A 25,096-nucleotide genomic window follows, 5' to 3' on the forward strand; every position below is an offset into this window, starting at 1 on the left:
GGAAAGTCCAATCGTACGTTGATTCGTACGATCGGATCTTTGCGTCTATGGCCAGCTTAAAAGGAGCAGCATAAAAAAATGTAGGCTTGATTTACAAACATAGGTGCTAAATTTCTCCATGGCAGTTATCCAAAGGAGCTAACCAGATCTTCGTTTTCATTTCAGATTTGTAGTAGTCTTTTCAAAGCTAATTGCTGATTGGTCCCTACTGGCAACAGCACTGGTGAAATTTAGCACTTATTTCTATGACCTAAATTGAGTGCTAAGGAAATGGGACTGGGTGACAATTATTACAATCACTATCGGGGTGGCTGAGACACAGGGCTGTCATCAGGGGGGCACAGGGGGTACAAGTGTACCGGGCCCGGACCTAAAGGGGGAAAGACCCGAGGTCGAACTTGAAGTCCTGAAGCCACGGAAAGACACAAAGTCACAAAAAGAGCCGAACTGCCAAAGTCCTGAAGTCCCGAAAAGAGCCGAACCTGAAGTCCCGAAGTCATGAAAAGAACCGAAGTTAAAGTCCTGAAGCTGCAGAATGACCCGAAGTCACTGAAAGAGCCGAACCTGAAGTCTTGAAGCTGCGAAAAGTGCCAAAGTCATGAAAAGAGCCGAAGCTGAAGTCCTGAAGCCGCGGTATGACCCAAAGTCATGGAAAGAGCCGAACCTGAAGTCTTGAAGCTGCGAAAAGAGCCAAAGTCATGACAAGAGCCGAAGCTGAAGTCCCGAAGTCATGAAAAGAACCGAAGTTAAAGTCCTGAAGCCGCGGAATGACCCAAAGTCATGGAAAGAGCCGAACCTGAAGTCTTGAAGCCGCGAAAAGAGCCGAAGTCATGACAAGAGCCAAAGTTAAAGTCCTGAAGCCGCAGAATGACCCAAAGTCATGGAAAGAGCCTAACCTGAAGTCTTGAAGCCGCGAAAAGAGCCAAAGTCATGAAAAGAGCCGAAGTTGAAGTCCTGAAGCCGCGGAAAGACCTGAAGTCACGAAAAGAGCCGAACTTGAAGTCCTAAAGCCAGTTCTACTGAACAGCAATGTTTTTTTTTTTTATTTTTTTTTAAAGCCCTGGCCACCAATGTATTATTTTAATTCTCTACAGGCCCCTGCCACCAATGATTTTTTTTTTTAATATTCTCTGGGGCACCAATTTTTTTTTTTGAAGTGTAAGCTCTTTTGCACAGGGCCTTCCTCACCTTTTGTACTGGTATTAATTGTGATGTCTGTAACCCCATACGTATATAATGTATAGAATTCGTGTGATTTAGTTGTATAATCACGTTTACTTTACAGCGTTACGCAAAACGTCGGCGCTATATAAATTCACGTTAATAATAATAATGTCTGTAAATTGTTAAAGAAAAACGACATTACCCAACATGCATTGGGAGACGCAGACTTGGCACATTACAAGAAAAAACTTTGGCTGGTTTCCGAAGTATGAACCAGCCAAAGGCCCAAAAAGTAGCCCTAATCCGTACCTTGGCTAGTTTGTACTTTCAAAACCCGCCTGGGCTTTAAATTAGTAGCCCAATTGAACTGGAAAACCGGCCCATTTGTCTACTTGCCCCACAGACAGCAGCAAAGAGGCGCGAGCCCGGCAGAAGATTACAAGAAGGTAACGCGCACTCCCGCGCTCAGGTAGGCTCCAACCAACAGGGTGATTGAGGAGGCGGAGCCTATCCATGAATGGCAGGAAACCGGGACAAATCAGACGCCCGCAATGGTTTCTTCTTGTGACGTCGCACTTCTGTTCCTCTCCGCCGTATTCCTCTGGTTTCGGTGCAGCTGAGTCGGAATTATATTGTCGGTTGTGAAGCGGCGCTGGTAACAGCGGAGGGATTTTTTGTTGCTGGGCCGGAAGGCGACGCTGAGAGGGGGAGCGGGTGGAGCGGCGGGTGCTTCCTTGAGCCTGAGTCTGATTCTCCCCGCCTAACACAGCTCGTCGCCCACAGACACGGTAAGAGCCGCAAAGGGAACAGAGCAGGCCCTGCGCACAAGCAGCTGACAAGGTTGGAAAGGCCTCACCCCCCGAGCTTTCCTGCTTTTCATTTCCGACCTGTCACGGGTCTGGGCGAGAGGATATATCTGTGCTTCTCCCTCTTGCGTCCAATGGAATCTGCCGCTTTAGCCAAGCAATTAGATTTCTAGTTAAGCTTATCACGTGGAATGTACCATTTAGGGTTATGGGGGGGAGGGGGGGTAGAGCCCAGCAATTGAGGGGGGAAAATAAGTCTGAGATTTATTTTTTCATCCCTTTCACCCACCAGATCTGTCAGGTCCTCCTGCTGAATTCACACAGACAATTGTCTAATGGCTGCCATGATCACAGCTTTTTATATTCTATTCGGCTTCTTCTATTATAATCTCCGAATATGTCAGTATTTTATTGTAGTTGTCATGGAGACCGCCAATCCATAGGACCTCCAATGATAGTGTTTACTCCTGTACCTGTTATCTGGCGTTAATAATAACACAAGTGGACTAAATGCTCCTCGAAAGTTCTCCATCCTTCCAAACGCCGGCTAGAGTGTGAGCTTATGTGTCGCTGCTTCATTCCATCCACTGGCCCATTTCTTGTTTACTCGGGCTACGAGTCGCGCAGGCTCTCACGTTAGTCGCTACCATACGAGAGACACGTTTTTAGGATATCCGTTCAATCTCCTTTTTCCGTTCCCAAGAGCATTCCTTTGATTTATAAAGCTTTATAATACACAAAAGCCATAAATATCCTGTAAATTATACGGTGAGTTCTGATGTCATCAGTTATAAACGGTGAGTTCTGATGTCATCAGTTATAAACGGTGAGTTCTGATGTCATCAGTTATAAATGGTGAGTTCTGATGTCATTTCTGTCACATGACTCGCTGAAACTTGTGTATTATAATAAATAAAGTACCCCCGGTTGCAAAATATGAGGATATTAGAAGTTACCGAGGAGTTCCATGACCTGTATAAAAACAGCTTTTATATGGTCGTGAAACTCCTCGGTAACTTATAATATCCTTATATTTTACAAGAGGGGGTACTTTAATTACTATATAAAACTATATTCTTATATATAGGAATGCATCAAATCCACTATTTTGGATTCGGCCGAACCCCCGAATCCTTCGTGAACGATTCGACTGAATCCGAATCCTAATTTGCATATGCAAATTAGGGGTGTGCAAGGGAAAAACATTTTTTACTTCCTTGTTTTCTGACAAAAAGTCATCCATCCCCGTCCCTAATTTGCATATGGAAATTAGGATTCGGTTCGGCCGGGCAGAAGGATTCGGCCAAATCCTGCTGAAAGAGCCTGAATCCCGAACCGAATCCTGGATTTGGTGCATCCCTACTTATATAATACACAAAAGCCATTGATATCTTGTAAATTATATCCTTATAAACAGTGACTAGTGATGTCATCAGGTATAAACGGTGAGTTGTGATGTCATTTTTGTCCCAAGACTCACTAAAACTTGTGTATTATAATAAATTAATAAAGTCCCCCTTGTTGGAAAATATGAGGATATTAGAAGTCACCTCAGAGTTCCATGACCTGTATAAAAACATTGTTAGGCCTCGTACTTTTATATGGTCATGGAACTCCTCTGGGACTTGTAATATCCTTATATTTTACAATAGGGGGTACTTTATTTACTATATTATTCTTATTCCTATTCCCAGCATCCATACACACACCCTCCCTACTGTCACATAAATGATATATACCCATATCTATAGTAACTATAGTGTTTAATATCACAATAGCCTTTCATATTTTGTTTGTCCAAGAAATCATCAAAGCCATTCTTAAAGGCTCACATAGGATAAGATACGGCGAAATATCCCTTTTGTATACGGTTATGTGAGTTTCAACTGTTTTGTCGCTGGAACCTCCGTTAATGTCAAAAGTTGTATGTGTGTCTGTTCGGGAATGTATTTGTGTGTCCCATGAAAACAAGTATCGTTTCATATGATATTTTTATACCTCTTATTTCCTTATCCTCCTCACCTTTTATGGGCACATTGGACACGTCAAGGCATTAGTGTAACGTTATACAGGAGCAGTGACCAGCTCTGTGTTGTAGCTCCCACCCTTTCCAGCTAAGTCAGGTGATCCCAGTGGTGGCTAATAAAAGGGCAGCCAAGTTTGGGAGAAAGCAGCAGGTAAAACTTAGTCCCTTTATAAAATCTATAATGAAGCAATAGAATTGTTAATGAATCAGATGATAGTTGAGTGTAGGACTGGCCAGATATGGGATGACTTTGACGTCGGTGTTCACCTTAAATATATTGCAATATATGGACAAACAATCCCTGTTTTGTTTAAAGTGTAAGGCATTTTAGTTACACAAAATGTTTCAATGTCTTTAAAGGGATACTGTCATGGGAAAATTTTTTTTTTTTCAAAATCAATCAGTTAATAGTGCTGCTCCAGCAGAATTCTGCACTGAATCCATTTCTCAAAAGAGCAAACAGATTTTTTTATATTAAATTTTGAAATCTGACACATTGACAATTTCCCAGCTGCCCCAAGTCATTTGACTTGTGCTCTGATAAACTGCAATCACTCTTTACTGCTGTACTGCAAGTTGGAGTGATATCACCCCCCTCCCTCCCCCCCAGCAGCCAAACAAAAGAACAATGGGAAGGTAACCAGATAGCAGCTCCCTAACACAAGATAACAGCTGCCTGGTAGATCTAAGAACAACACTCAATAGTAAAAGCCAAGTCCCACTGAGACACAGTCAGTTACATTGAGAAGGAAAAACAGCAGCCTGCCAGAAAGTATTTCTCTCCTAAAGTGCAGGCACAAGTCACATGACCAGGGGCAGCTGGGAAATTGACAAAATGTCTAGCCCCATGTCAGACTTCAAAATTGAATATAAAAAAAATCTGTTTGCTCTTTTGAGAAATGGATTTCGGTGCAGAATTCTGCTGGAGCAGCACTATTAACTGATTCATTTTGAAAAAACATTTTTTTCCCATGACAGTATCCCTTTAATATATTGATAATGGGTTGAGTGCAGAGGACTCTTGTATTTGTCTAAGTTAAGCTGCTGGACAGCCAGGAATCTTGAAATGGGGGAAGAATGAGTATTATTTTGGCTCTAGAGCTAATTTCAGCGATAACTTGCTCAGAGCTGCATATTAAGGGGCAGATTTATCAAAGATCGAATATGATTTTTTTCCACAATTCAAATTCTTTTTGCACCCATACTCACGTATTTGAATTATATTTTTGAAAAATGCAATGTCTGTGAGTTAATAAGATAAAAAGATTTGAAAGTGAGAAAAGTTTTGTTTTTGTTTTTTAAAAAAATTTTATCTGAAAACTCTCAATTCAAGTTTTCAGGACATAAATTTGATTGATTCTAGTTTTTTCAGGAGATGAATTCAATCATTGGAGATTTTTTTTCCCGTTGTTATTCGTGCGAGTGTTTGTCATTTAGATTTTTCCATTAACACGCGCCTATTCAAGTTTATCAGTTTACAGATTTGATTTTTGACGTTCTCAGATGCAAATTTAACTTTAAAATCGCAAAGTCTTTATTAAAAAATAACGTACCGAAACTCCGCTTGCGCTCCTTTTCAGAAAAGGTGACAGGGCGAAGATCCATCGTGCGGCTCTCGATTTCCCCTCCCTGGCTGTCTCCTATAGAAGGCAGGGAGGATCGCCATTCTGTCGCCTTTTCTGAAGAGGAGCACAAGCAGAGTTTCGGTACGTTATTTTTTAATAAAGACTTTGCAATTTTAAAGTTAAATATGTCTCTGTGTTTTTTTTTTTTCGTTATATACAAACTAATTTTATAAAAAAAAATTAACGTTACTGGTCCTTTGTGGTTTTCTGAATAATACATGTGAGAGAATTGCAAGCTTTCCTGGAAAGCTCCATTGGGACTGATGGTGATCGCAGTCACTTTAATTGAGAATATGAGAAAAGAGTACCACACTGTTGTAACTGTATTTTGTCGATTTGTTCTTATCAGCTTATGGTGCTTCATAATTCAGACGTTTGCTGTTTTTGATTGGGTTCAGTTTGGTGTTGGAGATTTTTTATTTTTTTTTTGCCTTGACAGTCCAAAATGTTTTTTAGATGGAATAATTCACATGCTTTTTTTCCCCCGTTCTTTTTGTTTTGAAGCATCAAGCCGTAATGTATTTGAAATCAGTGCCTCGTGTAACGGTCGGTGATCATTAAGACAGGGCTGTCCAACTGAATGTATCCCTGCAATGGTTTTTATAGTGCCCTGTCTGTTCAAGGGCTTCATAGACTTCTGTTCAAGAATCCGCCTGCTACATGTAAATGTTGAAACATTGGTTAAAAATAGTTGTATTTTGTTTCCCATGGGGTATGTTGTGTTATAAATCGTATCCTGCTTGTGTTGGTTATATAGGATACAGTAAAGGGATCCTGTCATCAGAAAACATGTTTTTTTCAAAACACATCAGTTAATAGGGCTGCTCCAGCAGAATTCTGCACTGAAATCCGTTTCTCAAAAGAGCAAACAGATTTTTATATTCAATTTTGAAATCTGACATGGGGCTAGACATATTGTCAATTTCCCAGCTGCCCCTGGTCATGTGACTTGTGCCTGCACTTTAGGAGAGAAATGCTTTCTGGCAGGCTGCTGTTTTGTCTACTCAATGTAACTGAAGGAGTCTCAGTGGGACATGGGTTTTTACTATTGAGTGTTGTTCTTAGATCTACCAGGCAGTTGTTATCTTGTGTTAGGGAGCTGTTATCTGGTTACCTTCCCATTGTTCTTTTGTTTGGCTGCTGGGGGGGGGAAAAGGGAGGGGGTGATATCACTCCAACTTGCAGTACAGCAATAAAGAGTGATTGAAGTTTATCAGAGCACAAGTCACATGACTTGGGGCAGCTGGGAAATTGACAATATGTCTAGCCCCATGTCAGATTTCAAAATTGAATATAAAAAAAATCTGTTTGCTCTTTTGAGAAATGGATTTCAGTGCAGAATTCTGCTGGATCAGCACTATTAACTGATTCATTTTGAAAAAAAATGTTTTTCCCATGACAGTATCCCTTTAATATCTTAATAATAAGTGTGTTAAAGGGGTTGTTCAGTTGGTTTCAGATAGTCCACCAGAAATAGAGGTTTTACAGTTATTTTCTATTTCAGACTGTTTTTCTAATATTGAAGTATAAGTCTAATTTTTCTTCTTGTGAAGCAGCTCTGGGAAGGGGTGTCGCCGACCCTGTAAACTTCTAAATCGATACATTTAGTTGATACATTTCTTATCTTTGTCCCTGCTGAGCAGAATCCCTGGGTTTCATTACAGGCAGCTGTTAGACTTGATACAATAGTTACTAATACTCCAGAGTTATTGCAAAATGTTGTTGAGAAATGTTGCAAAATTGTAACTGTTCAGAATCTGCACCTGAATTACTGAGCTGGCAGACTGAAACATCAGGGACATTGGACTTAAAAGAATTTGGAAAAAAAGGTAAAAAAAATAAATAAATAATGGAAAGTAATTAAAAAAAGGTTTATTACACCGGCAATCTGTGTCCCCTGTTAAAAGTCGGTTGGGAAGCAGCTGGGCTTTACCTATATGATTTGGCAATCGGATACAAACCTATTACGTAAATAATTTAAGGACCAGTAACAGCAAAAAAAATTTAAAAAAGCTTGTTAATATGCTACGAAAAAAAGACACCAACACGTATTAAACATTAAAGTCTTTATTAAGAAATAACTCACCGAAACTCCGCTTGCGCTCCTCTTTTGATTAGAAAAAAGTTCTCTGTCCAAAGATTTATGGGCCGAACTGTAATCAATCCTTATTGAAAGCAGAAGCAGCCTATTGGCTTTATTTAATGATTACCTTATTTTCTAGTTGATTTGAGGTTTGAAGATCCAAATTACGGCAAGTTCTGTTATCTGGAAAACCCCAAGTCCCAAGCCTTCTCGATAACTGGTTAACAGGTAAAATTTGTGAGCATGAATTGAAATAGTTCAAGTCATTAATTATATGGAGCAGAGACCTAATCCTATCTTGTTCGCTTCCTTTAATAAATTATAACCGCGGCACAGAGTTGGCCAAGTATAGAATACCTTCCATTTGTAGCCACGGCTTTGTTCACTGGATAAACATGCCCATGCTTGTGATCATAGTTACTGTGCAAGTCTTCAATTATACACGGGTGCATTGCATTCCTGTGCATAACAAGTGCGGTTTCCCTCTCTGCCAGGCAAAACATGTTCCAGCAGAAACACATCTTGCATAATACACTAATAAACTTTAAAATATATCTTTATAAACATTGCATGGCAATGCCACAGATTGGTGGTTTCATTTGCATTGAGCATTTCTGTGTTCTCTTTTTGTATTTTTCCGAAAGGGAAAGTGCACAGAAAACCCAATGTATGGGATTACAGTTGAAACTGTCTGTTTGGGTTTTAAAAGAGAATTAAACCCTAAAATAAATATGGCTAAAAATGCCATATTTTATATAATGAACTTATTGCACGAGGCTAAAGTTTCAGCTTGTGAATAACAGCAATGATCCAGGACTTCAAACTTGTCACAGGGGGTCACCATCTTGGAAAGTGTCTGTGACACTCACATGCTCAGTGGGCTCTGATTGGCTGTTGAGAAGCTAAGCTTAGGGGTCGTCACTAATTATCCAGCAGAAAATGAGCTTCCCTGGCTGTAATATAAGCTGATGCTACAGGTTTGCTGATTATTCAATTCTGATGCTAATTGCACTGGTTTCTGTGCTGCCATGTAGTAATTATCTGTATTAATTACTAATCAGCCTTATATTGTGACATTTCTATTCTATGTGTACTGTATATTGTGAGTGGGTCCCTAAGCTCAGTAAGTGACAGCAGCACAGAGCATGTGCAGTGAATCAGCAGAAAAGAAGATGGGGAGCTACTGGGGCATCTTTGGAGACACAGATCTTTACTGCTAAAGGGCTGTGGTTGTCTTGGGCTGGTACAGAAGCACAAAACATCATTTACAACATTTCTACATACTTCTTTAGTTTAACTTTCCTTGTCCTTTAAAGGCCTTGGCCTGAATACATTTTTATATGGCCATAGAGCTGTTCTGCAGTGTTTTACAGTTGGGTGCGCATAATGGCCATATATTATGTTCATAGTCGTGGTCAGTGGTTAAATATGTTGTTTATGACCTTTTGATGACTGTACAGATCTTTGTATTACCCCTTGCAAACTTTTTTTTCCGGAAATGCTGTGGTTTTAAATACAGGAAGCTTAAAGGGGAAATATATTTGAGGTTTGTTTTAAGATTCTGCCTGCATGAGGTGAGCCTGTGGGTCTCAAGTAAACATTTGTTTTTAAAGCTTTTTAAAAATGAAATGGGAATGTGTGAAAATTATCATTCCCATGCAATCTGCAGGGCATTTTCACTGCTGGGTCCTCCATGAGTATAATGCAGGCATTAGAAGAATCTCTGAGCCAAAAACTGGGTTTTTAGTGGTGATAAAATGTTGTTGTTTTGTTACACAGGCCCAGTGCTGGATAAATATCTTGCACTAGTGAACACAGTGGGGCTCATTTATAAACACCAGGCAAATTTGCACCTGGGCAGTAACCCATGACAACCAATCAGTGATTAGCTTCTTTCAGCCAGCTGCAGGTTAAGCACTGAAAGCCATCATCTGATTGGTTGCCATGGGTTACAAATTTGCCCAGTGTTTATAAATGACCCCCAGTGTTTGTTCAACATTTGTGAGTACAAATACCTCAATGAAATCGCCCAACTAGATCAAGATGCATGCTATACCTGGATCAACGAGAGATAGGAAGGGGCACACGAACCACAGACTCTGCTGGAAATGACTTTATTTATAACATGTTTCGGACCTCATGGGTCTTGAACATATTGGGATAAATAGTGATTTGCAGCAGAGTCTGCAGTTGGTGTGCCCCTTCCTATCTCTTCGTTGGTCCAGATTGTTCTAAGGTCTCGTGGTTTGATCTGTTTATAAGGGGGGCATGGTAACAGGTGAAAGAAGCTGAATTATTTTGGCTTTATTCACAGGCTATACTTATTGTTAGGTGGGTACTGCAGTAACCCTGTGTACAGTAATTGCAAGTGAGTTTGTGTTAACAGCTACTCTGTGTGGCCTTGATTCCACTTGCCAATCTTGGACTCTGAGCAGTTTTTATTGCCACGAATTTTACAAGAGATTGGAAAAGAGAAAAAATGTGTTATCTTGATATTTATGGGAGACCATTAAATTACGAGGAACATTTATATGCATAGGCTTTCATAAAGATTACTGCAATTTTTTATTTTTGTCTTTATTTAAAGGGATACTGTCATGGGAAAATATGTTTTCTTTTTCAGTTAATTCATTTTTTAAAAAAGCAAACAGATTTTTTTATATTTAATTTTGAAATCTGACAGGGGGCTTGACATATTGTCAGTTTCCCCGCTGCCCCAGTCATGTGACTTCAGCTCTGATAAACTTCAGTCACCCTTTACTGCAAGTTGGAGTGATATCACCCCCCCCCCCAGCAGCTAAACAACAAAACAATGGGAAGGTAACCAGATAGCAGCTCCCTAACACAAGATAACAGCTGCCTGGTAGATCTAAGAACAGCACTCAATAGTAAAAACCCAAGTCCCACCGAGACACATTCAATTACATTGAGAAGGAAAAACAGCAGCCTGCCAGAATGCATTTCTCTCCTAAAAGTGCAGGCACAAGTCACATGACCAGGGGCAGCTGGGAAATTGACAAAATGTCTATCCCCATGTCAGATTTCAAAATTGAATATAAAAAAATCTGTTTGCTCTTTTGAGAAATGGATTTCAGTGCAGAATTCTGCTGGAGTAGCACTATTAACTGGTGTGTTTTGAAAAAAAACATGTTTTCCAATGACAGGATCCATTTAAGTAGGTGAAATAACAGCATGTTGGAAATCATTGCTTTACAGTGGAACTTTTTCTTGGGCAGAGAGGAACACAGCTGTGCACCCGACGCTGCAGAAGGCGATTTAGTGTAAGTGTGGCACCTTATTGATTTGATTTGACTAGCATGTTGGAAAGTATTTCCACCCTAAAGTGCACCAGTCACATGATTGGGAGATCCTGGGAAACTGACAATGTGTCTAGCCCCATGTCAGATTTCAAAATTGAATATATAAATATCTGTTTGCTCTTTTGAGAATTGGATTTCAGTGCAGAATTCTGCTGGAGCAGCACTATTAACTCATGTGTTTGTTAAAAAAAACCCAAAAAAAACATGTTTTCCCATGACAGTGTCCCTTTAAGGAAGTTCTGGCTAGAGCATGAAGAGTTTATCTCTTCAGTTTGCTTTTATCAGCCCCTGTCATGCTTGCAAGTATTGCTTGTGTTTAGGCAAGATAAACGCTGCACATGTTCTCAGTATTATAGTATAAATCACCATATCATATGAAATTCTTTCTATGTGCTGAAATTGCAGTGAAAAATAGTTAAGCTCTTATTTTTCAGGTATGCATTAATAGTGTCTCAATGCTGGGGTGCCTCATTATGTTCCCATAATATTCACTCTCGGCCATGGCTAGTATGTAGGTGTATTTGTAGTAGTAACTTGGATGTACATGATATGTATACATGACTCTTTCGCTCCCCTCCCAAAAATTATCTTTTTTTGCATAATGAAAGAAAATATATGCATTCATAAAATATTTTCAATGGTGTCAAGGTTTTAAATTTTTTTTTATACCTTTCTTTTCTCTGGGTCTGACTCTTAGCAGTGTTTGGTTCCCCCAGGACTGATTCTGCTGCATTGTTTCAGGAGTCAGAGCCAATAATCGAAGTTGTCCAATATTGTTTTTAAAAACAACTTCTATCAAATATTTTGTTAAAGAAGAACTAAACCCTAAAAATGAATAGGGCTAAAAACTTAATGTTTTATACAGTGAACTTATTGCACGAGGCTAAAGTTTGAGCTTGTCAATAGCAGCAATGATCCAGGACTTCAAACTTGTCACAGGGGGTCACCATCCTGGAAAGTGTCTGTGACACTCACATGCTCAGTGGGCTCTGATTGGCTGTTGAGAAGCTAAGCTTAGGGCTCGTCACTAATTATCCAGCAGAAAATGAGCTTCCCTGGCTGTAATATAAGCTGATGCTACAGGTTTGCTGATTATTAAATTCTGATGCTAATTGCACTGGTTTCTGTGCTGCCATGTAGTAATTATGTGTATTAATTACTAATCAGCCTTGTATTGTGACATTTCTATTCTATGTGTACTGTATATTGTGAGTGGCTCCCTAAGCTCAGTAAGTGACAGCAGCACAGAGCATGTGCAGTGAATCAGCAGAAAAGAAGATGGGGAGCTACTGGGGCATCTTTGGAGACACAGATCTTTACTGCTAAAGGGCTGTGGTTGCCTTGGGCTGGTACAGAAACCCAAAACATAACATACAACTTTTCTACTTCTTTAGTTTAACTTTCCTTTAATGGGGAAGAGGACCCCCCTCTAAGGGGATGTCTGGTTTAAGAAGCCTTGATGAGTTCCCTGAATAGTGTAAATGTGCAGAAGTAAGTGCAGCTGCTGGAATACGTGCAATCTTGATGTCACCAGACTGTAGAGCTCTCAGACAAGACTGAAGCCATTACAACCGGTGTATACAATAGTGTCTTCCACACAAAAACAGTTACCGCTTACAGAAAAAAAATCTTTTGTGAAGTAATGTAGAAAATATTTATGTAGTGTTGTTTAGAACAATATTTCCTACAGTCTTCACTCCTAGAGTGGCTGAGCAGTGAATAAAGTGGGAGAGAACTTTCTCTTTTCATTTTAATAGCAATACAAGGTGAAGAACCCAAGCTGTGCGTGAAGGTATGTGAAGGAACATAATACAATAAAAGAAGAATAAGGAGAACATATAAAACCATGTTCAGAGAGCATTATATTAGAACTAGAAAGCAATCTCACAAGGAATGTGAAAACTTGTGGGTCATGAAGGGCTACGCCTCTCATTTGCTGCACCTCTATAACCACACTGTCAAGTTTATATTCTAGATGCAGTAATTTGGGCATGCCCATTAGGGCCTCTTGGTGCATATACAGGAATGGGGCATGTTATCCGGAATTCTTGAGACCTGGGCATGCCCGGATTTGTGGAGAGGCCACCAAGGCCGGACCTAGGGTTGCCACCTTTTGTTATATCTTTTACCGGCTGGTGGGGGGCGGAACAAAAGGGGCGGGCTGTGACGTCAAAAGGGACGGGCCTTTACGTCAAAAAGGGGCGGGCCACATCACAGAGAACCATAGACTGAGGAGAAAAGGTACGTTACAGGGGATTAGGGGCAGGCCGAGGGCTCTTTTTGAAGGGTATTACAAATTTACCGGCAGCTACATTGCCGGTAAATTTGTAATACCGGCCCCGGCCTTGGCAGGTGTTTTACCGGCTAGGCCGGTAAAATACCGGCCGGGTGGCAACCCTACCAGGACCTAGGGCGGCAGGATTTTAGGGGGCGGCATGCTGCCCAACCACACCCACACTGGCTCAGAAACACTGGGGACTCAGGAGATACGACAGTTTTTTAAATTTCCCATTGCTTTGGTCAAAATAATGACAATTTGCATGAATAAAGGGAGGGCTTGCGGGCGGGCCTAGGGGCACCCGCTATGTAAATCTGGACCTAGGCTTTTCCAGATAAGTGATCTTTCCATTATTTGAATCTCTATGTCTACTTAAATTTAAACTTTTAGGGTTCAAGCACACAGGCAGATTCGGGGCGACAATCTTCCCGAACTGCCTTCCCCCTGCCTGCCGCCTGCTATAATGACAAAACGCGCCAGCACTCATGAGGCAAATCGTACATTTAAACGATCGTTTCGAGATAATCGTGGTCTCACGATAACGAAAAGATCTTTTAGAGATCTTTACATTCATAGTCGGCTTTAGGCTCAACAGTTAGGATTATATGTTTATTCCTGGCTTTTGCGTATAATTAAATGACTATTGGGCATGTCCTGTTGGTACAGCTTCAGCAGCACTTTACCTTGTGTAGATGCCGCTTGTACTTTACACTTTTGGAAATGATGGGCCGCTTACGTTTCAGCTCCGCAGGTCGCCATCTGAGTGTTAATTTATTGGGTGCAAGGTACAAATGATTCTCGATACCAATGTTATTAATTGGCAAGTACGATAAAGGGATAGGTATGCTAGTATTTGTTTGTTTGTTTTTTTATAGATTGTGGAAACCCTGTCTGCCCAGTATCATTTGGGTCAGATTCAATGGAGGCAAAGCCTTCCCTTGTGTCATGTACGTTGAATAAAGGCACTAGGCTTAGGTTCTGGCCTAAAATTCACCATACATGCCCATTACCTTCAATGTGAGCACCATTCTGCCATTTTGTTCCATCTTGCAGGGTTTCCTTATGAAGATCTAGGACTGTTTCATGCACCGTAGAGTAAAGTCGGCTGTTTTACTATGCTGCTAATCAGAGAGGTGCACATGTACAGCCCGTGGAATCCCTGGTAGTTTGAACAAAGATGGCAGTGGGCTACTTGGATAGAAGGGCCAGTGCATTTTTTCCAGAGAAGAGGAGCATGCTGTCCCTGGGTTTAAAAACACTGGGCGTGGAAGCACATGCCGCATGTCCTTTAAATTGCACTGGCAAAAGGGATTCTGTCATGATTTTTATGGTGTAGATTTTATTTCTAAATGACACTGTTTACACTCCAAATAATTCACTCTATGATATAAAATGTAATTCCTGAACCAGCAAGTGTATTTAGTTGTAATATTGGTGTCAATTCTCTCAGGTCATTTTGCCTGGTCATGTGCTTTCAGAAAGAGCCAGCACTTTAGGATGGAACTGTTTCTGACAGGTTGGCTTTTCTCCTACTCAATGTAACTGAATGTGTCTCAGTGGGACCTGGATTTTACTATTGAGTGTTGTTCTTAGGCCCCGGACACACATACGTTTTTCCACCGCGCTTTTTTAAAAAAAAGCTGCTAATAGCATCCCCTTCGGGATTCATCACATTGAGATACTGTGGCTGGCCGTAGCCTTAGGCCTGTGGCACACTGTTTCTTTGCCTACACTTTTCTCCCCTAGAAGAAATGACAAGATGTTTCCAGTCAGCAGAGTGCTAGTATGGTATGGCGTGTCCTTAAGGGATACTGTCATGGGAAAAACAATTTTTTTCAAAAGGAATCAGTTAATAGTGCTACTCCAGCAGAATTCATGTCAGAATTCTAACATGGGGCTAGACATTTTGTCAATTTCCCAGCTGCCCCTGGTCATGTGACTTGTGCTTGCACTTTAGGAGTGAAATGCTTTCTGGCAGGCTTCTGTTTTTCCTTCTCAATGTAACTGAATGTGTCTCAGTGGGACATGGGTTTTTACTATTGAGTGTTGTTCTTAGATCTACCAGGCAGCTGTTATCTTGTGTTAGGGAGCTGTTATCTGGTTACCTTCCCTTTGTTCTTTTGTTTGGCTGCTGAGGGGGAAAAGGGAGGGGGTGATATCACTCCAACTTGCAGTAAAGAGTGATTGAAGTTTATCAGAGCACAAGTCACATGACTTGGGGCAGCTGGGAAATTGACAATATGTCTAGCCCCATGTCAGATTTCAAAATTGAATATAAAAAAAAATCTGTTTGCTCTTTTGAGAAATGGATTTCAGTGCAGAATTCTGCTGGAGCAGCACTATTAACTGATTCAGTTTGTACAGCAGTAAATGAAGGGAGAATTTCACGGCATACAGTAAGGGTTATTATAATAACGGTAGACATTTTTTTAATTAGAGTATGTTTGTTAAAGAAAGTAAAAATGGGATTTTATTTTTTTGCCTTTACATGCCCTTTAAGCTTTGCGATATAGAATTGTTTCAACTTCAGACGGGGCCATTCTATTTGTGTGTTTGGTTTTTATTTACAATGCGGTTGGAAACCTGTAGAACACTTGATTTCTCTAGTAATTGTGGCCGTTTTGAATTCCTTGAATGGAAACCATCAGTTGATTTACTGCAGGCACAAACTTAACTTTGACCTTTTATTTATTTATTTTTTGTTTTATCCTAAAGGACAAATGTTTTATTGGGTCGTGTGGATTTTAACCACACCTAAAATCTCTTACAGGCTCTACATTCGTCTCATTCCTTCACCCTCCTACAGCCGTATATAAGAAATCAAACCACACCCTGCCGTGTTATTGTGCTACTCCCCATTCCCATTCCTTCTTTACTCTCTCCCTTTTTATACTGAAATTATTTATAAATATAGAACAAGCGTTTGTCAGTGAGAATATCCGGCAGTACATTCTTGTACATACATTTGTGATCTCTTCAAACGTCATTTTTTAAATAGCTGAAAGATCTACACCTAAACCCTCCCTTGGTTAACACCCTGCCTGTGGCATATGTGTCCTTAAAGGGCAAGTAATCAAAACATTTACACATAAAGCTCACTTATTACTAGCTGGTCCGCTTTCTGATACCATTTCTGTAATTTTGATATTTGTCCTTGAAACCACCTTGTGGTGTTAGGGCTTTTGGGTACAGTTCATGAATATGTATCACATGAGGTCACCCAGACAGCTGCCATTTGTCACCATGAGGTCCCTAAAATTATTTAATGGTTTGTTTGCACATGGACCTTGCAGCGGCAGCTGTAACAAAAGCAATCCACTGGTGTTAAAGGGGTGGTTCACCTTTAAAGGGCATGTAAAGTCTAAAATAGAATAAGGCTAGAAATGCTGTATTTTGTATACTAAATATAAACATGAACTTACTGCACCACAAGCCTAATCAAACAAATAATTTATGATTTCAAAGTTGGCTACAGGGGGTCACCATCTTACATAGTTACATAGTTATATAGTTATATAGTTACATAGTTATATAGTTACATAGTTAAATTGGGTTGAAAAAAGACAAAGTCCATCAAGTTCAACCCCTCCAAATGAAAACCCAGCATCCATACATACACCCATCCCTACTTTTAATTAAATTCTATATACCCATACCTATACTAACTATAGAGTTTAGTATCACAATAGCCTTTGATATTATGTCTGTCCAAGAAATCATCCAAGTCCCTCTTATAGTCATTAACTGAATCAGCATCACAACATCACCCGGCAGTGCATTCCCCAACCTCACTGTCCTCACTGTGATGAACCCCCTACGTTGCTTTAAATGAAAGTTCTTTTCTTCTAGTCTAAAGGGGTGGCCTCTGGTACGGTGATCCACTTTATGGGTAAAAAGGTCCCCTGCTATTTGTCTATAATGTCCTCTAATGTACTTGTAAAGTCTAATCATGTCCCCTCACAAGCGCCTTTTTTCCAGAGAAAACAACCCCAACCTTGACAGTCTCCCCTCATAATTTAAGTCTTCTTGTAACTTTGTTAAACATCTTTGCAAGACTAAGACTGTGCACATGCTCAGTGTGGTCTGGGCTGCTTAGGGATCGTCATAAACAAAGCTGCTTGAGTTCTGCATGGCTGGGAAGTAAGACGGGGGCTCCCCCTGCTGTTAATAAGTATGATTGTTTCCCTGCAGAGCAGTTAGGGACTGTCTGACAATTCCTATCCAAAGCAGTAAATGAAGGGAGAATTTCACTGCATACAGTCAGGTTTCTTATAAAAATGGTACCCATTTTTTTATTAAAGTATATTAGAGATAGGTTTCTTTTTCATTAAAGAAAGTAAAAATGGTATTTTATTTTTTTGCCTTTACATGCCCTTTAAGTTAACTTGTAGTATCTTGCAGAGTCGCTAATTCTAAGCAACTTTTCAGTTGGCCTTCATTTATTCTTCTTCTGACTGTTTCCAGCTTTCAAATGAGGGTCACTGACCCCATCCAAAAAACCAATGCTCTGTAAGGCTACAGATTTCTTATTATTGCTACTATTTATTACTCTTCTCTCTATTCAGGCCTCTCCTATTCATATTCCAGTCTCTTATTCAAATGAATACATGATTCCTAGGGTAATTTGGACCCTAGCAACCGGATAACTGAAATTGAAAACTGGAGAGCTGCTGAATAAAAAGCTAAATAAGTCAAAAACCACAAATGATAAAAAAACGGAAACCAAATGCAAATTGTCTCAGAATATCAATCTCTTCATCATACTTAATGTTAATTTAAAGGTGAACAACCCCTTTAAAAAACAATACACTTGTTTGGTTTCCTAGTGTAAGTCTGAATCATTGATAGTACAGGTATATGACCTGTTATCCAGAATGCTCGGGACCAAGGTTTTCTGGATTTATGAATCTTTCCATAATTTGGATCTTTGTACCTTAAATGTAATAGAAAATCATATACACATTAAATAAGCCCAAATGGGCTGATTCTTCTTCCACAAAGGATTAATTATATCTGTGTTGGGACCAAGTACAAGGTACTGTTTTTATGATTATAATTATTATTACTGCTATAGAGAAAAAGGAAATAATGCAAGGCAGCCTTTCCGTAATTCAGAGCTTTCTGGATAATGGGTCTGGATAACTGATCCCATACCTGCACTTGCAAGAAGTATAGCTGCAGGGGTCATTTGCTGCAGTGTTCTGATACTATAGGCGCTCCGTATGAGGTTGGAGGGACTCATGGATTAAAGGATGCAAGGTTTGCAGGTCTAGTAACCCAGAGCAACCAGTGAGATTCTTCTGACCAGTACATACTGATTGGCTGCTGTACACACTATGAGTAAGCCAGGTGTGATTGTTGGTACATCTACTGCTTGCTGGTGATTTCTTGTAGAAAAGAAGAATTATTATTTGCGAATAATACAAATTATTATTCCTATTATTATAGCCAAATTGCTGGGTGGTATCTCCCAATGTACAACAAACCCATCAAACCCTCTCTATACACAACCTTCGTACATTTTACTCTGTATATAAAAAATGAAAGGCAAAGCCTGCATGCACATTACTCCTTTTTTCCTCCATCCTATTTGCAGATTCCAAGATTGTTTCATGTGGGATCCACCCATTTTGTTTGGCTGAAAACTCAGTGGCCATGAAAATAAAGATTATTGTTTCTCCGATACAGTGTGTGTGTTTTTTGGCAGTGTCTGTATGTACCAGTAATTGCACAAACATTAGCTGTAGCTGCTTAATAGTGGCTCGTTTTGTGCCACAACCTGGTTTATTCCTGGTAAGCCCAATTCTGCAGAGTTCTTATGAAAAAGGGATTCATTTCACTAGGACTATCCGTTCAACCAGATTTTATTTTGAATCTTATTTTATTTTGACGTATTGGCTTTGACAAAAGCTTTTATAGTCTGGCGTAGACGGCAGTATTTGAAAAAAAAATTTGTGATAGATGATTGGTCTTCCATTTCCATTGTCAGCCCTTGGCCTGAGCCTTACAGTCAATTTGTCTATTGTAGTATTAAAGGGGTTGTACAACTTTGAGTTAACTTTAAGGTTGATGTAGAGAGTGATATTCTGAGACAATTAGCAATTTTCATTATTTGTATATTTTTTTTTTTTACTTTTTTAGTTATTCTACAGGCCAATAGTTTGTAGTTTCAGCAATCTCATTGCTAGGGGTAAAATTACCCTAGCAACCATTCATTGATTTGAATAAGAGACTGGAATATGAATAGGTGAGGCCTGAATAGAAAGAGGAGCAATAAAAAGCAATTAGAATATATTTGTAGCATTACAGAGCATTTGTTTTGACATTTGAAAACTGAAGAGAGTCGGAAGAAGGCAAGTAATTTAAAAACTATAAAAAACTACCAATTGAAAAGTTGCTTATACTTGGCCATTCTATGGCATAATAAAAGTTAAACTTTTAAAGGGGTAGTTCACCTTTAATTTGTTTGTGAGCTTCCCTTTTAGTTTTCAGTTTCTCTGTCTAAAGGCCCATTGTCCAAGGTGGCAAATAGAAGGGTAAATAGGCAGGTTTGGTGGTATATATATTTGTATGAGTGTTTGCTCACAGGTGACAAAGCTTTCAGTACAAATGAAGGGTGCTTTGAGGCTGGGAGTACTGATTAGAAATTGCCTGGAACAGTATGGGATAACTGTACTATGCTGTACTATCGGGGTCAGAGGCGTAACTATAGAGGAAGCAGACCCTGCGGCTGCAGGGGGGCCCAGGAGGCATATGGGGCCCCATGAGGTCCAAATAATGAGCAATTTCAACATAATATTGATAGAAAAGGACAACCTCTGGATACGTTGGGGGTACTAAAATTAATTTGCTGTGGGGCCCAGTAATATCTAGCTACACCACTGATCAGGGTACTATACTGTACTATCAGGGTAGTAACAGGGTGCTATACTGTACTATCAGGGTGCTATACTGTACTATCAGGGTGCTGTACTGTGCTGTCAGGGTGCTGTACTGTACTACCAGGGTACTATGCTATACTATACTGTATTATCAGGGTACTATACTGTACTGTCGGGGTACTGTACAATTGGGGTTCTGTACTATACTGTGCTATAATACTGTACTATAATACTGTACTATGCTATCAGGGTGTTGCTCTGGACGGCACTATTTTGGCAGCCCTGCTGCTTGTGTATCTGTTTCCTCCTGATCTTTGCTCCATCACTAAATAATATCACTAAATAAATGCTTGGGGATTTCTAAGGTGGGGAGCGCTTGAACTGGTTTTAAAAACGTTACCTTTAATTGAAAAGAGAAATATTGCATTCAGTATGTATGGGCACTCTCCTTCAGCAGGTTATGTGCTGTGAAAAACACTAGGAGGGTCCCAAACACTCCTCAAGGGTCAGAATATGACACCTGCAGATGTGCTTGCCAGTAACATTGGTCTTTGAAGTTTTATTATTATTATTATTATTATTATTATTATTATTACAGCTTTGGCTTTCACTGGTAGCACTTCACATAGAGTTCAACAGTTGCCTGTGGCATAAACAATGCAAAGGATTAGTTTGTGCCACTTTCACATGCAGAATATTTACTTTGGACATTTTGACTAAACCTTTTTTTTATCTTGTTTTCCCACAGCAACAATATTGGAGCATAGTGCCCAGAATGTGAAGAAAAATGGACTGGATCTGACATTTAGCCCTGTGTGCAAGGAGTTAGGATGAATTCCTGCAGAGCAGGGCTCCACAGGGAACAGCTGAAATCCACCCCGCTTGCTTACCAACATGTCAAGAGGTGAGCAAATCCTGCCGAAGCTCATATTGTTGCCTTTAATCACTATAATTGCTGGTGGATTGCCACTGAACTTAGAGTCCTGCAGCGGGTTGGGAACCCGAAAAACCTGCGGTATCCTGAGGGTTGCAGCTAGAAGTTCCAGGTGTGGGTATAGACGTGGGTCAGCAGTTCTGCGGGTTTAAGGGTCGTGCTGCGGGTCTTCTCAATAGCGATTTTTACGCCTTTTTTTCTGATTACGCCTACTTCCGATGATGTCACTTCCGTTTTACAATGACAGCACTTCCTGATTCTTGATGGGCAGCTGATCCAGGGTCCTGGTTGCTGATAAGGTACTTGCGCGTCAGGTCGGGTAGCGGGTCCAAGGGGTAAGAATGCGGGTCCGGGTTGTGGATTGCAGGATGCGGTACGGGTCAGGTACAGGTTCCAAAAAAAAGGACCCGCGCAGGACTCTTAACTTATGCAGATCTTTCATATACTGTAGCTGAGCGTAGAATCTGTTGTGAGAGAGGTACATTTTCCAGCAATCGTATATACAGGTGCCTCCATGGATAGTTTGGGAGAGAAATAATTTTAACACACAATAGGGCTTGTATACTAACATAGGTGTTAAATTGCTGAACTGCATTTGCCCATAGTTACTATGCAGCTATTCGTTTTCAGTTCATTTAACGAACATGCTATTTACAATACTTCCCAACTAACCAGTGAAACTTTTTGTACAAATTCTGTGTTGCAGGACGTCTGGAATGCATCTAAAGCCATATCATAAGTTGCAGAAGAAAGAATTGTTCCTTGAAATTCGATCAAATCGAGGCATGCATCACAACAACCAAGGCTCTGCCAAGGAAGAAAAATATAATGGCGCTACTAAGAATTGTTTACCCTCAGCCGAAAACCAAGCTCGAAGGCCACTTGGAGCAATTTCTCAGAATACCATGTGCAATACAGTAGGCAATTGCCCAGCTGTCAGTTTTGAAAGTAGGGCTAAGAATGTTCCAGCAGCAACAATACACCAGGGTGAGGAAGGCGAGGGTTCATTGGATATATGTGCAATTATCAAGCCTGGAAATACAAAAGAGAAAATAGCCTTCTTTGCAACCCATCACTGCTGTAACAATAAGAACAGCTCCATGAAAATCAAAAGTAGTGGGGATATGAGTGGTAGAGCTGCCAAAAGGAGAAAAAAGTCTGTGGATCTGAAGCGTGTAAAGAGCCAACTAGAAAAGATGCAAGAGGCACATAAAAAATGCTTTTTGCCTGAACCCCTTCATAATGGAGTGGAAAACTGCTCTGTTAATTTTGTCACAGATGGTGAAGGAATTCTACCAAATAGACCACTTTCTGTGATAGAGATGGTAGCCTTTTTAGAGCAAAGAGCAAATACGTTACTTTCCGCTAAACCTTTCGCTAATTCCAATCCTTCAAGATTGACTGGCACATCTAAGTGTGCTCTTCCTGCCTCCGTGTCCTTATTGACGCTCTCAACCTGTGAAAGACAAACGGACAAAGACTCCACTGAGCAGACCGACCAAATGGAATCTGTGTGTGTGTTGGAGATGGTTGCGAAACTAGAGTCCGAATGCTTGAGGCACCAGAATGAACGGGATTCTGGTGGGCTGTCGAGGAGCAATAGCTTTAGAAGGAACGTTGGACGGATGTTGCTTGCAAGTGGCTCTCAACAGGACAGCAGCAACTCTCAAAATGTCCCGGCCAGTGAAACCAATGCAAACGTAGCAGCTTCCATGGAAGACCAAATCCCTCCCAACAAGGAAGAACATTTAGTTGTAAAATCTTGGGAAAACTGTCTTCAAATTAAGCCTCACGAAGCAGAGTCCATGCCACCGGCAGGAGATAACTGTGTGGGAAATGTAGACTTGGAACTTGTAAGGGAAACCTATATGAAAATTAGAAATAGGTGTGATATCGCCGTGTCTGTGGACCCCTGTACATTTTCTTTCTCTCTCCGTATAAATGCAGTTGAATGTGGCCCAGATTCACCCGAGACTGCTAGCGGGAATGCTTGTGCAGCCGAAGAAAGTGTGGGGAGCATTGATAGGCTTTCTGACTCGTGCCCTGAAGCGACTGATATATTGATGCATACAATCTCCGATCAGGAAGTAGAGTGTACACAGGATAAAGCTTTTATTTTAGCAGGGGATCCGTGCCCCGGAACCTTGTTTTTTCAGTGTGATCAAAGTGGCCAGAATCATGTACAAATGAATGCGGAAGTAAAGTCCCAGGCAGAGATCTTGAAAGCAAATGCATTTGACAGTGCTCTGTCCATACAGAATAGCTTATTTACTGCACAATATGCTATTTCTGTATCTCCTCTCGAAGGCGAATCTCAGGTACTTGACACCTCTATAAAGAGACAGGTGTCTCACGATTTTTTAGAGGCCAGATTTAAAATCCAGCAGCTCCTGGAACCACAACAGTACATGGCTTTCTTGCCCCACCACATTTTAGTTAAGATTTTTCGATTTCTTCCAACAAGAACCCTGGCCGCTTTAAAATGCACTTCTTGTTACTTCAAATTCATCATCGAACATTATGACATCCGACCGTGCGACTCTCTCTGGATTCAGGATCCGCGTTACAAGGACGATCCTTGCAAGCAGTGCAAAAAAAAGTATGCAAAGGGGGATGTTTCTTTATGCTGGTGGCATCCTAAACCTTACTGCCAAGCATTACCTTACGGGCCTGGTTATTGGATGTGCTGCCACATGTCTTATAAAGAAAGCCGTGGCTGTAAGGTTGGGCTCCATGACAATCGCTGGGTGCCTGCTTGCCACAGCTTTAATAGAACCATTTGCAAAAAGTCGAAAGAATCAGAATCGGAAGAAGATTAGTGTTTTTGTTGTTTTTTTTTTTTGTAATTTATGTCTTGCCCTGTGCCGTTTACATTGTACATAATCATGCGTTTTCACGGGGCTTCTAAACTGCACATTGTCTAACACAAGAGCCTTTACCTTTCACTTCAACTGGATATTTAGCCCTTTAATGTAAATAACGTTAAAAAAAAAAAAGATGTACATATCCGATCTGCTGTTGGCTGACCACAACGTAATCTTTACAACGGAGCTCTGGTAGTTTTGTGGCTACAAGTATGCATGGTGTGTGTCATTTTTTTTAAGTGTCTTGTTAAATCTGTATAATATGTTTCTTAAAAGAAAGGGCTTTGAGCATTTAAAGGTTTATTATTTGTTTAACTGGACAAAATTCTAATCAGACTAGCGCAGGTGTCTGAAATACTGTGACAAGTGAATAAAATGTTGATTTATCGTATAGTGACCGAGTGTAAGGAGGAAATTGTCTGGCTTTACTTCAATAAATTGTGCATCTGAAATCTGTCTCTCCTGCTTCGGTTTTGTAGACGTAATTGTGTTTGTTTGCACGGATTCTTCACTTTTTATTGTGGTATTTATAAGGTGCAATCATATACGTGTGTTTGTGTTTTAAGCAACCTGCTTTTTATCTGGTGTCGGTCTAAATTGTTTTGGGAATGGAACACTTTTAAACCTGTACTTGCACCCTTTTCTCATTTCTTATTTTTGTCATTTTGTTAGGGACAGATCCTGTATTTTGGCAAAATATATGCCTACCTGATCAGAAACCGCAAGAACTTCATAGCCGGTGTTTATATAAGGGGTCACACAAACTTACAGCTAATCGTCAGAATGTTATTCTTTATGTTCTCCTTATGACGATTGGATTGTTGGAGTCGGTGGAAATGCAGCAGTTTCAACACATATTCTGCTTCACCCTTTTACTTTATGTACTTGATGACATGTGGGGTTTGAAAGTGAGAATGCATAGAATGCGCGTCGTCTCTTGCAGGATAGTTGAACATATTTTTAAATGGCACAAAGTGGGGTTTTAGGGGAAAGCTTTCAAACGATTGGAGGTTCTAACTAAATGCAGCTTTGAAAACGGTTTTATTGTGGATTTTGTCAAGTAGCTAAGTTTTAATCCTCTGTGCCGCATTTAGGGTCAGGGCACACACTCAGAT

At 40.3% G+C, this 25,096-nt stretch overlaps 1 protein-coding gene across 4 annotated transcripts; it reads left to right on the plus strand.

Annotated features, from left to right (window-relative positions):
- Positions 1-1,588: 1,588 nt before the first annotated feature.
- fbxo34.S (F-box protein 34 S homeolog) lies at positions 1,589-24,433 on the plus strand. 4 transcript variants are annotated; one of them, XM_018231778.2, is made up of 4 exons: positions 1,589-1,952; positions 6,126-6,301; positions 20,932-21,087; positions 21,824-24,433. In XM_018231778.2, the coding sequence occupies exons 3-4, from the start codon at positions 21,014-21,016 to the stop codon at positions 23,934-23,936; spliced, it is 2,187 nt and encodes a 728-aa protein (XP_018087267.1). In that variant the 5' UTR covers positions 1,589-1,952; positions 6,126-6,301; positions 20,932-21,013; the 3' UTR covers positions 23,937-24,433.
- The last annotated feature ends 663 nt before the right edge of the window (positions 24,434-25,096 follow it).

Source organism: Xenopus laevis, chromosome 8S, assembly GCF_017654675.1.
Source record: "Xenopus laevis strain J_2021 chromosome 8S, Xenopus_laevis_v10.1, whole genome shotgun sequence".
In the NCBI taxonomy this organism is placed as follows: domain Eukaryota; kingdom Metazoa; phylum Chordata; class Amphibia; order Anura; family Pipidae; genus Xenopus; species Xenopus laevis.

Coding starts and splice junctions, on each gene's coding strand:
- fbxo34.S (XM_018231778.2), top strand. CDS start 21,014: ATGAATTCCTGCAGAGCAGGGCTCCACAGGGAACAGCTGAAATCCACC. Junction 21,088..21,823: donor GCTTACCAACATGTCAAGAG/GTGAGCAAATCC, acceptor TCTGTGTTGCAG/GACGTCTGGAATGCATCTAA.